Below are 12,654 nucleotides of genomic sequence, written 5' to 3'. Positions count from 1 at the left end.
ACAGATGGGACCTGCTGGAGCCAGTGCAGATCCCAACACTGCACACAGAGAAGATCCAGCCTTTAGTTCTCTCAGCTTCATCATTGTCACCAGCCAAGCTGCCTCTCCCCAGACAAGGAGAAACCCAGGCTGATGGGTTTCAGCCTCAGTGGCACCTTGCACAGGGCTTGGCAGGCCCTGACCTTCTCCTGTGCTGCCCTCCTTTCTCACCCACCCCCCAACCAGAAGCAGTGGAGCCACATGGACCACAGCTGTTGTGCCAGTGCAAAGCCCTGCCTGGGCTGAGGACCAGCCCCAGAAGCACTGGTAGCACCATGAGCAGCAGCTCCCCTTGAGCCTCTGTTTGCAGATGACTCTCAGGTAATGAGGATAAAAGGTGATTTTTCACAAATACAGCATTCCTTTCCAATGCTTTCCTACAGGCAAACCCAACTTCCAGAGAGAGGTTTTGAGGGCTTGCTCCTCCCCATCCCCACCAGTGAGTCCCTTGCAGTCACGGATCAGTCACTGTCCCACCAGCTCTGGGGCAGGGTGAACTCCTGTGCACCCAGGGGCACTGACCATGGCCATCCTCAGTGTGCTGGGGACAGAGCCAGGCTCTTGAATCACATGCCTGGGTTAACACTGAAAGCTCTGGGGGTCCCTAACTGGTGCCCAATCTTGCCCATGGAGGTTTCCAGGGAGGATGAGTGGATGGTGACTCTGGGGGTGGGCAGCCAGGTGCCCCCTCCTGCCCTGGTACAGAGGGTGCCATAGACAGGTCTGTCCTCCTCTGGGGGGGCTGCAGCTCCACTCAACCACATTTATCACCCATAAACTGACTTTCTAGTGGCCTGCTGATGGCAACATCCATCTGCCAGGCTGGGGGGAAGCTCAGGCTGTCCAAAGCCCTTGGGCTGTCCCCAGGCAGCCAGGATGCCCCGGAAGACCACGGTGCCATGTGGACATCCAGGTCCCATGCAGCTAATTCAGTAAGTCCCAGATACCATGACTTCATAAGGCAGAGGCTCCACAGCTATTAGGGGAATTGGGAGCGGGGGGAGGAGGAGCTGAAATGGAGAAGGGATGGAGACGGGGAGGGTGGAGAGGGGGAAGCTAAGACAAGCAGCAGAACAAAACATCCCATAAATCATGAGGAGCTGCTGAAATACCAGAACAAATGACCCCATAGCTTGGCCATTGTTCCCGAGCGAGGGCTTAAAGTGCTCCCGGTCCAGACAAAGCGCCTGGCGTCCCGTTTCCAGGCCGGGCCAGGCTGCCCAGGGCCTGTGCTCAGCAGAGCCCAGCCAGGGGGGACTCTGCTTCGCCCTGAGCCACGCTGGGATGGGGAGGTAAAGCTCTGGGCAGGGCTGGCCACCCCTCACCATGGCTGGGGCAGATGTGGTGCCCACACCTCAGCCTGCCCACAGGATCCCTTGGCTCCCTGGTGCCCACACAACTCCCATGCCTTGGCACTGGAAGCCTCAGGGCCTGGTTTGCCCTCTTATTTTCCCTCACTCGGGCTAAGAGCTTCCACAGCTGGGAAGAGAAGCAGCTCCAAGCCTCCTCTTGGATGTGTGGTGTAAGTCAGGAGTAAGACAGCTCAAGCAGGACTGTGAAATCCAGAGGAACTCTGAGCCCTCTGTCTGGATGGTGCTGCTCCTCCCTTGCCTCCCAAAAAGCTGCTGACAATTCGCTTGGTGCTGGCTGCCCCTGGCACAGGGGTGCTTGTCAGGCAAAGAGCCCTTGGCAAGTCCTGCACAACCCCAGCCCACTGGGCTGGACACAGCCAGGGCTCTCCAGTGCTCAGGAACAGTCAGACGGATCAGCCAGCAGCTCAGCACCTCCCAGGGGCCCCAGGACCATGGCACGAGGAGCCTGCCAATGGAGACAGGTCACTGTCACTGTGCTGCCTGCCCACAACAGCTGACAGCAGCTACAGGAGGCCCAGGGCTGCCAGGCACCTCCAGAGCAGAGACTTCACACCCCAGCACATCAATTCTGAGAGAGTTTACACACCACCCAAGCCCACTTAAAACCCAAAGGGGAAATATTACCCCATGATAAAATGTTAAATAACTTTTCATGGAAAGACTTCCATTGAAAACCTGGTGCTTTAGACCCACACCTGAAAGATGGGGCAGAGCACAGCACGTGCTGCCCCTGCCAGCCCGATGGTGCCAGCGCTGTCCCTGTGCCCGGCAGCTGCTGCTCCTGCCCTCCTGGCACTTGGGTGCCATTGCAGAGGGATGCCTGCCAGCTCTTACACCCAGCCCCAGCAGTGGGACATCACGGGGAAACCACTGCACACCTCATCTGGGCAGCTCAGAGCTGCTGGGCAGGCAGATCTCTGCACATCCTCCTCTCAGGCAGAGGGGAAGTGAGGAGCTGGGATTCAGTGACGTGCCAGGGATCAGGCAGCAAAACAAGAGGCAGGAATGAGCCCAGCTGGCTGCCTCCTTGCATGTCTAACCACCAGACATGCTCCTGCCAGCCTTGCTTTAACAGCTCGTGGTAGGCAGCCAATGAGCCGAACCGAGATAACGGGATGGGGGAAGCACGGAATGTGCTGCATTTTTCCTGAGCCACCATGGGAATAGGCTGTTCCAGCCATGGATGGCAGGGAGGCTCTCTTGACAGGAAAAACTCCCAAATGCCCAAACAGAAGAGGCAGAAAGTAGAAATTAACGATCAAGAAGAAGAAAAAAGAGAGGAAAATCAGGGTGGACAACAAGAGGTTAGCATGGCAGGGAAGAGAAGCAGAGGAACAAATGGAAGAAGGAAAAGCAGACCAAGAGGTAGTCAAGAATAAAGGAGACAAATGGATGCCAGGAGGACAAACCTGCTGGGGCTGGAACTGCTGATCAGCACCAGGGCTGGAAGGATGCAAGAGTAGGCCAGAGGCTCCCAGGCTCCACACACACCAGAGTAAACCAGCAGGTTGCAGCCCTTTTATTGGATTAAGACTCACTTAAGAGGAAAGACAAATGAGGGTCATTGCTCCAGTACCATGCACAAGGAGAGAAGAGGCTCTTTTTGCCTTGATCCACCCTAAGGGGGGAGAAAGGGGGTTGCTTTGGGTGTGCTGTAGGACAGCAGGAAGGCTCCATGGGAGCTGCCAGCTTCTGACTTCTTCACTCCTACAGCAGAAGGTGGTGAGCTTCAAATAAAGAGTGCTTTTGTCTCACACACCTTCATGCTGTTTAAGCTAGAGCAGTATCACAGACCAGCAGAAAGCAGAGCTTTAATAAATTGGGCCCAAAATAATTCCTTGCCTCAACTTCCAGTTTTTGCCTCTCCTGGAGCTCAAGCTGCCTCAGTGAGCAGGAGCCCCAGCCTGCACCAACCAGCAAAGGGGGTGAGAAAGGGATCAGCAAAGCTAAATCAAACCTGTCAGGAGCAGCCCCCAGGTTTCTCCTCCAGGCCTTGGAAAGCCTCACTCTGTCCCACTCCCCATGGTGCTGCTCTCCCAGAACCTCCCAGCAGCAGGACCCCAGCTCATGGGAGCAATGGGCTGAGGTGATAGCACACATTCCTGGGCCCTTAACACTGGGGACTTTGTGGCACAGGCCTGGAAAAAAAGAAATAACCTAAAAAAAAAAAAGCCTAATAATGAAGTGTTTATTTCAGTAAACAACATATGAATGAAAGAAGTGTTTCCTCAATACTTCACTTTTTCCCTGCCTTCTCTCTCTCTCCCCTCCAGCAATTATTTTTTTTAATAAGTGGAACTAAGGAGGCTTCACTGGCTGCTGCCACGGAGCACGTGCCACGGGAACAAAGCTGCCTTGTGCCCGGGCAGAAACACACCCCATGCCCACCTCCCACCTGGTGAGAGGGGAGATCTGCTCTGGTGGACACGCAGACCCACCAGACCCATAACTGGAGCAGCCGGGTGCTGCTGGGTGGGCAGTGCAGGACATTCCCCACCTTACAACCACACCTCCTGGCCCAGAGAAATGCTGGTGTCCAGGGACTCACAGGGCTTTGAGATGTCTCCAGGGAGAGGGGCTGAGGGGAGATGATGGGATCTGGTGTCCCCATCACACCTCAGCATGTGGGACACAGTGTCAGGCATACACTGCAATGCTGTAAAGCTCCTTCTCTTCCACCTCATCTCCACCCAGCCCTACATGAGCACCTGAACAGCTGGGAACACTGGGAAACTGGCTCAGCTTGTCTTGTATGGGGATGAGAGGTAAGGATGCTTTCTGCCGTGGCACAGACATGGAGGGTTGGGCTGATGATGTTTTGGTAGGAATTCCAGGTAGAACTTATTAATCCCTCCACCAGAGTGACACCCATCTTTTCAAAGCAATGGGCACTGATGATTTTGTCCTTATAATCTCTACCTCTTCCTTGGCAACAGCAGGTCCACAAGCCCTTCCTTGCCTTCAAGCCTTGGCATTAAGATGGAGAGGATTCTCCAAAGCTGCTGATTTGGGAGAACACAGTCCATCACTTTTCCACCCTCCTCCTGCCCTCATGGGGTGAGCTGAACCCCCCATCACACACAGCATGGCCATTCACCCTCTGCACCAAGGCAGGTAGAAGGGTGCAGTGGTGACCTTGGGTAAAGCTTATAAATACATACAGATTTGATGCAAGCAGATAATTGCTCTGGAAGCCACATGAGGCATCTGTAGGTCTGCAAGGGCATCAGCCCTGCTCTCTGTAGGGCCACAGCTCCCAGCAGCCTTGTCTGCCATCCTGTGCATGGTGTGGGGACAGTAAGGGTAGGAACGTGCCCAATTCCAAGGGCCCTTCCCCTGTGAGCAGCACGAGACTTTGGAGTGACTGCTCTGCTCTGCTGAGACCCCCCTGCAAGGCTGGGTCCAGTTCTGGAGCCCCCTACACAGGAAGGACATGGAGCTGTTGGAGAGACATGATCTGAGGGCTGGAGCAGCTCTGCTTTTGGAGACAGGCTGAGCAAGTTGGGGTGTTCAGCCTGGAGAAGAGAAGACTCCAGGGAGACCTGAGAGCACCTTCCAGTGCCTGAAGGGGCTCCAGGAAAGCTGGGGAGGGACTTGGGACAAGGGCAGGGAGGGATGGGATGAGGGAGAAGGGTTTCAGACTGAAAAAGGGGAGATTGAGATGAGACATTAGGAAGAAATTCTTTAGTGTGAGGGTGGGGAGAGCCTGGCCCAGGTTGCCCAGAGAAGCTGTGGCTGCCCCATCCCTGGCAGTGTTGAAGGGCAGGTTGGATGGGGCTTGGAGCAACCTGGGCTGGTGGGAGGTGTCCCTGCCCATGCAGGGGGGTGGGACTGGATGATGACCCCTTCCAACCCAAACCATTCTTTGATTCCATTACTCTATGACTAACCAAGGATGCTGATCCTACTGCAATGATAATGGATGCCTGAAGGCCTAAGGGGAAGAGAGAAGTGATGTTCCACAGCAGAGAAAAGGCCCCTTTGGAGGAAGAGCTGCAGGAGGCTGCTGTGTGGAATTGCTCCTCCCCTAGCAAGGGCATGTGTCCAGGCACCAGAAGACCTGCCTGCAGAGTGCCTGTCCTGCTGGAAGGCAGCTCTGTTCTCCATGGAAATCCATGTGCTCTTTGGGAGCTGGTCTGTGTGCATGGCAAAGCCAGTGAAATTCCCACCCTCCATCAGCACAGCCACCAGCACAGCTCCTGGGCTGCCTGCTTGACCACGGCAACTGGGAGAGCATGAAGAAGCCACTAAGATGGTCAGGGAGTGGGAGCTTGGCAGGGTCCTGCCCACTCAGCTCCTTGTCACCACCACCACCCAGGGTCACCCCTCCACTGTGCCCTGCTCCTGAGGGTCAGAGAGTCCCAGCACCAAATCCACTGCCAGGCGGGATGTCTGATCCATCCAGCCACAAATGAAACCACAGGGCTGCTGTCCTCCCTGCAGCCAGACCTGCCTGTGTTCCCTCAGGAGCAGTGACATCAGGTCCTTCCCCTTCAGGCCTCACAGCCTTGATCTCCAATGTGGTGGCATGTGGCAAACTGAAGAAAAAGGCCATTCCTCCTCATTCCCAAGCTGGCTCACCAAAACCCCACCCAAAAGCCTCCTGTGCTGCTGTGTGGCTGCTCCATGAGGTGCTTTGCAAACTAAGACCAGCCAGATGGTTTTTCCCAGGAAAACTCTATGGAGAAGGGGAAAATGTGCCAGAAACATACCTTGACACAGCAGGACTAAAATGCTACCCAGGGGCTTCCAAGAGGCATTTAAAGGGAGAAAAAGAGATGTGCTGACTTCTCTTGTATCTTTCTTGTGAGTAAAGCGAAACTCTGCTTGGCTTTAATGAGTTCTTTGCCTTTTCTTCTACTGGTTATATTACAAATCCACATATTTGTCTATTTGGAAGATTTACATGGACTGCAGAACAGCTTCCCCAGTGACTTGGTTTCAGCAAAGGGAAGAAAGTTGTGCAACTAGAGAATAAAGCAATCTGTCACCAAATAGCTTAAATTCTTTGTCTGGCCTCATTAATACCTAGTTAGCTTTGATGCCTAACTAACCTCACAGATAGAGGAAGCCTTTGAGGAGGGCTCCACAACCTCACACTGAAGTGTTAGAACATACAACAAATGCCAGAAAGATCTCCAAAAAAAAGAAAAAGCAGGAAGAAAGAGAACCAAACTCAACATTCTTACAATTTCTAAGCATTTCTTTCTCTTTCCCCCCACCTCCTTTATCCATCTAAGGAAGCAGAGAGCAATGCAACTTCCAGTTCTTTTAAATATCCTTAGCAGGTCACCTCTAACTGTGGGAAGGTTGACTATGATCTGCTTCCAAGGCTGTTGCATCAGAGCTTGGAAACCTGGGAGATATTACTCCCTGCTTGAGCTGGAGCTGCAGTTTGAGACCTGTGCTCAGCACAGGATGCTCAAGGGGTGCTGCAGCAGCAGGGGGGGAGGAGGGAGTGCTGCATCACTCTGGGTACGCAAATGGGGCTGTCCCAGAGGGTGCAGCTCACCTTAAATGGGTGCTTCCACACTAGATGTGACCATCCTGTCTTAGCTCTTGGCTCCCATTTACCCCAGGGAGCTGCATCAAGGAGCATGGAGCCACAGGATGTGGCTCCTATAAAGAAGTGAGGGGTAGGGAGAGGGACATCCAGCTGCTCCAGCCCAGCAGACATGCATGTCCGTGTTCCACAGAAGCCTTGAAAGACACCTATGGCTCAGTTCTGGGGTGTCCTTCAGCCCCCTAAGGAAGGAGCCACCCTGGGCTCCCCACTGGGCAAGGGGGAACACTTGGACTTGATACCATCAGGAAGATTCTGCAGCAGACAGAGAGGACTAAAGGGATGTTGTCCCATGGGATGTTCCTTGCACAGTGACAGAGAGTGGCAGCAGAAGGGACAGGTGAGGGACTGGGGAGGTGGGAGCTCCTTCCCCCAGCCCTGCCCTGCAGCTCTTACCATTCAATGCTCAGAGACCTGGGCCGGAAGGCAGGCAGCTCTGCCGAGGCATGCTCAGCTCTCCTTCTCTTCTCCTGCTTCTGCTTCACCGACAAGCGGTGGGCAAACCTAGCGAGGCTGCTTTCCGACCTGGGGGAGGGGAGAGGAAAGGCATTAATGTCACTGAAGCACCTGGGCTCCCAAGGGCAGGTCCACAACACCAAGCCAGAAGATGTCTGGAGCAGAAAGAAGGGCACTGGGACAGGATGGCCCCAGCCCTGGGGGGGAAGGAGCAGGTTTCACGTGGCTTCAGCCAGGCAGGAGCAGCACAGGTCCATGGTGGGTCAGCAAAGCCAACTCTGGGAGACTGGCAGGCTGAGTGTGCTCTGGATCCTGCTCCCTGGGATGTGTGCTCCCAGTGCCAGCCTGGGAATGGCCAGTGATGGAGAAATGCTGGCTGCTTCTTGCAGTGTCTGCCCCAGAGGGGTTGGGCAGCCAGGGAAGCATCCAAGGAGAGAAGGAAAACAGATTTCTGCCACGGCCCCACATCCCCTCAGAGAAGGTTCAGAGCTCCTGTGGGCTCCCAGGGACCCAGCCAGCTTTCCTGGGAGGGCTGACATGGAAATCAGCCCATGCCAGGGATGTTTTGGAGGAGGAAACAGAAATGTCTGAGAGTAAATGAGTTCAGCTGCAAGACCCATACGGACTGACAAAGCCCCTTCCTGCTGGGTGGGATGCTCCAGCATCTCTCCCAGTTCCTGGGGACAGAGAGAGGAGCATCCCCAGGCCCCAGGGACAGGATACACATCCCCCTTCACCCCAGCTCACTCCAGAAGAGACCTGCTGTCCCGAGACACAGCCACACAGTCTGCAAGCCCAGTGGCACACAGGAAGCTGATGTTGAGTTTAGCCTGGGAAGTGCCTGGCCCTCAGAGACCCACTGAGACATATAGAAACACCCATGGACCTGCAGAGACCTCCAGAGGCCCACAGAGATCCACAGAGACCCACAGTGTCTCACAGAGACCTGCAGAGACCCTCTGCTCTCCACAGCAACCACAGACCCAAGTGCCTGAGGTGCCGAGGGCCAGCAAGCCCGGCTTGCAGCTGGACATGGTGCCACCACTTGTCCCTGCTGCCAGTTCAGTGGGAGCAGAGGTGGGAGCAAGGGAGGAGCAGCCTGGGGAGCTGGGACACAGTCAGGACTGGAGCACATAACTGGGCTGGTGGATCTGGTGCTCTTTGCCAGCCCTGACACACACACCGTGGTGGCTGCAGCTTCTCCTCCTCCTGTTGCACACCAGCGTGACCTGCTCCCAGCCCAGGGTAGGGAAGGGGACAGAAGTGATTTGACAGAGCTCCCAGGGGATCAGGCACAAACCTGGGGGGAGACTTGGAAACTAAAGCCAACCCTCCTCTCCTCTTGAGTCCTGACTGGCTTCAACCAAATAAAATACCTCAAAAAAAAAAAAATAATAATTTTATCTTCAAATATAGCCTACTATTTGACCTTCAACTGCAAACCCTAGCACTGAGTTTCTGCCATTGTGTGATGGTTTTGGGGGCTGGAAGTTGACTTGCCTCCTCAGGCTAACATGCAGACAACCCAAAGCAGTGTTTAAAAGCACTTGCTTTCTCTCAGACTAAGTCAAACCATGCAGAACCTCACTCAGAAGAAGAAAAAAAAAAAAAAAAAAAAAAAAAAAAAAAAAGAAAAAACAAAAAAAAAACCCCAAAAAAAAAAAAAAAAAAAAAAGAAAGAAAGAAAGAAAGACAAAAAGCCCACAAAGCAGAAGGGATTTCTCAGAAACGAGAGCTCCCTGCCTTTCCTCACAATTATTAAGCCAACCATGACCAGCTAACAGTTTTTTTTCCTGATACATTTTAAACACAGACATCTTCAATTCATTAACTCTGGTTATTGATTTATTTTTCAGCTTATGAATTGCTGTTGCTGGGGACGGGGTGGAGACAGCTTTCTGGAGAAGGCTCTTGTCTCCCGGATCACCGCCGGGAAGGAGCTGCTCAGACCTTCCAGGGTCATTCTTTACATTCTTGAGAGGAAATACTACTTTGATGTAAAGGATGAGGTTTGCCTTAAAAGAAACCCAACAAGAAACCCGAAGCCCAGCTTTCCCCAGCTTGAAGCCTGGGGAAGAGGCGTTGGAAGAGGAGTGATGGAGGTGCCCTGTGGAAGCCCACCAGGCAGAGCCCTGCCCTAGCCCCCTCCCTACCACCTCTCCTCTCCTCTGCTGGCACAGCTTGGCTGCAAGGGACCAGACCCTGGTTTGGGGAGGTGTGGGCACTGCAGCATCAGTGTGGGGTGGACCCTGGGGTAAGCAGGGCTGACTCAGGGATGGGACTGCGTGGTGAGGATGGGAGCTGCTGGCTTCCTACTGCACCTCTTCAGCTGCACTTGGATGTTCCTGCTGCGCCAGTCCTCATGCTGCCCAGCTTCCCACCTCCCCAGGGAGGCTCCTGCCACCCTGCAGGGGTGACAGCTCCATCCCCAGCTGCCAAGACACCACAGACATCATCTCTGGAGATCTGGTGACTTCCTGGAGAACACTGTCCTGTTTGCTCTTCACACCCTGTCCCTGCTGGGCAGCATCACAACCACATCTCCCAAACCAGGTCCCAGGAGGGATGGGGAGGTTGGAAAATCCTAAAGCAGCTGGAGGGAGGCAGGGAGGCAGTTGCTCTGAGCAAGGGCCTCTGCTGTGCCAGGATGTGCCTCTTGCTGTCAACACCACTGGGAAAATTACACACCCCAGAGGGTCTCCCAGACACCTGCCCCAAGGTAGAGAAAGGGCAGCTACTGGGTAGAACCAACAGCACCTGCCAAGAAGAGTTGGCCGTGGGAAAACAGGGTGATGTGCTGGCTGTGCTGAAAAGGAAGGAGAATTGGTCCCTGGGGACAGGGTGTTCCTGTGGGGCTGGAGAAGCCACCTGGGTGCTTGAGGACACGTGGTTTCTCTGTGACTCCCATTGTGGCATGGCATCTTAGGGGACAGCACAGGGACAAAGATGAAGCTCTCCAGCCCAGGGCAAGTGCTGCCTAGATCTGCCTGACCCAGGGTGGACGAGCAAGGCCACATATGAGCCAGAAGGTAACCAAGTATCTTAAGATACTGGGTGCTGCTTTCACCCTCCTAGACCAACCTTCCAGCCTACTGGTCACCCAGCAGGTTCACCCACCACCTCCAACTGCTCACAGTCAGGTTATAGGAGATGGCTGTGACCACTCAGAGGGGTCAGGACCTCCCCCTTGAGAGCTGTCAGCAACTCATCCAGAGCTCAGCAATGAACCAGCCTCCTCTCACCTCCACCAGACCCAAAAGCTCCTGCAGAAGCATCACTAATTAGCAAGCCAGGAGCACATTACAGTATCATCTGGCTATTTATACAGTGCTGCTTTACATAAACTGTACTGCAGGAGAGGGAATGAATCATACCTGCTCTGCCAGGGCTGCACGAGGCAAACACAGCCCAACGCCTGCTCTGCCCCATTCCCCTTGCCCCTCCAGGGCCCAACAATGTGGGGTAGCTTCCCCGAGTTCCTTGTGCTGGGGCTGCTCCAGTCCCTGGGGGTTGGGATGCTGCTGGGGTCAGGATGTTCCCATAGCAGCAGTAGGTGTCATGCCCAGGGTCTGTGCTCTGCATGTGAGAGCCTTTAACACAGGGTGGGCACATGGCAGGGACCACACCTTTACCTCTCCAGTGCTTTCCCCTGTTCCTTGAGAAAGATCAATGCTAGGGATCTGAGGCAGGGAAACTGAGGCATGAAGAGTAAGGCACATTCCCCGGGGCTGGCAGCATCCATCCTCATGTGCACTGCACTGATGGGCAAGATTTTTTACCTCCTCCCATCAGTACCAGCACACTTGGCACCACAAGTGCCAGTCTGGGGAACAGGCAGCCCCAGAGAGCCACTGGGCCAGTTTCACCCCAGCCACTGGATGGGGACAAGGCCAGCACTGCTCCCCCAGCCCGGTCTGCTGCATGGGAGCCCTCATGGACCAGCCCAGGCAGGTTTTGTGGTGACCAACACACCAAGCCCACCACAAGAAGCAGCATCTCTGCAGCAGCTCAGCATCAGTGCTGCCAGAGCTTGGTGGACCCAGCCTGGCCTGCTGGCACCTGCCCAGGCTCCCTGGAGGGTCCCCACGTGCCACCAAGGGGACATGCAGGGAAAACCATCGACTGAAACATCAACCGCAGCGCTGGAAGAGCCGTCTCCTGACAACCAGAGAAGGTTGTTCAGCTACTGTGCTGTATCATAAATCACACCTCTATGACTCGCCATCTGTCAGCCAGATTACACATGTTCAGAGTCCCGTGTCAGTGTTTAAGGCAGAACACAGCATCTTTTCCCCAGAAATAATTATCAGCCCTGAAGACTCCTGAAGCATCCTAGCCTTTCCCTCCAAACCTGCTGGCAGAGCAGGGCTGGCAGCGCCGGGGAGCACAGGAACACCCTGACATTCCCCCCATTAACACACAGCTTTGTGCACACCTTAGGGTAGCAGGTCCTGGCACATCAAACACCCCCCTGGCATCAGCCGTGGCACCTAGCCCTCGCTGCAGGCATGGAGTGGGCAGCAACAGCCAGAGCTGCTGAAGGGTGATGATGAGAGTGCTGTCTTCAGCTGGGATGTTCCACCAGGATGAGTGCACCGAGCAGCACCCAGACCCTCACTGCTGGCACAGCCCGGCTTGGCTGAGGGGTCGGACAGTGCAGGACACAGCTCCATGCCAGCTGCACTGCCTGAATGTGCCACCTAACACCTACCTGGTGTCTGTCCCTTCACCAGTGCCATGTCTAGAGTCTGATTCCAGCGTGGGTAATTGCCAGAGCCTCTGGCTCATTGAGGCTATGGGGCTGCAGGCAGAGTGGAGGGCAGGCAGGGCAGAGGCAAGGCAGGCAGGCAGCCCAACCCCGTCCTGCCCCTGCTCAGCACAAAACCTGCTGAGCTGCCCCTGTGGATGAGGATATGGTTCTGGGGAGCCGCCTGCTACCCCCTCACTGGCTGGGTAGGTGACGAACGGTGACATTTCCCAGAGCTGCCCGAGTACAGAAACACACAGTTTCATCCCTCCGTTCATCCCTCTGGCTCCAGCAGCCGTGCACAGGCACAGATCTGCTGGGGGGGCTGCACTGCCTCACTGCCACGTCCCCCACACTACAACTGGGAAGTGATGACAAGCAAAATCCCCGTCCCCTCGGCTCCATGGCCCTCCCTCTTCCCTGCTGTGGCCCTCGGAGGGACATCACAGCTGCCTCTGCCAGCAGCTCGGGGGCCT

At 55.0% G+C, this 12,654-nt stretch overlaps 1 protein-coding gene across 1 annotated transcript in view; it reads right to left on the bottom strand.

The window, feature by feature from the left end:
* The window catches only part of LOC104395367, a 189,152-nt gene that overhangs the window by 33,368 nt on the left and 143,130 nt on the right, over positions 1-12,654 (bottom strand). The window contains exons 5-6 of the mRNA XM_010005056.1: positions 8,062-8,108; positions 7,372-7,500 (exon numbers count right to left, since the gene is read on the bottom strand). Of these exons, the coding sequence (XP_010003358.1) occupies positions 7,372-7,500; positions 8,062-8,108 (176 nt within the window). The remainder of the gene's footprint in view (positions 1-7,371; positions 7,501-8,061; positions 8,109-12,654) is intronic.

This window comes from Chaetura pelagica, unplaced genomic scaffold (genome assembly GCF_000747805.2).
Source record: "Chaetura pelagica isolate M959 unplaced genomic scaffold, ChaPel_1.0 scaffold309, whole genome shotgun sequence".
Classification (NCBI taxonomy): Eukaryota; Metazoa; Chordata; class Aves; order Apodiformes; family Apodidae; genus Chaetura; species Chaetura pelagica.
Note: the sequence above shows the minus strand (reverse complement) of the source record. Positions and strands in the feature narration are given on the sequence as shown.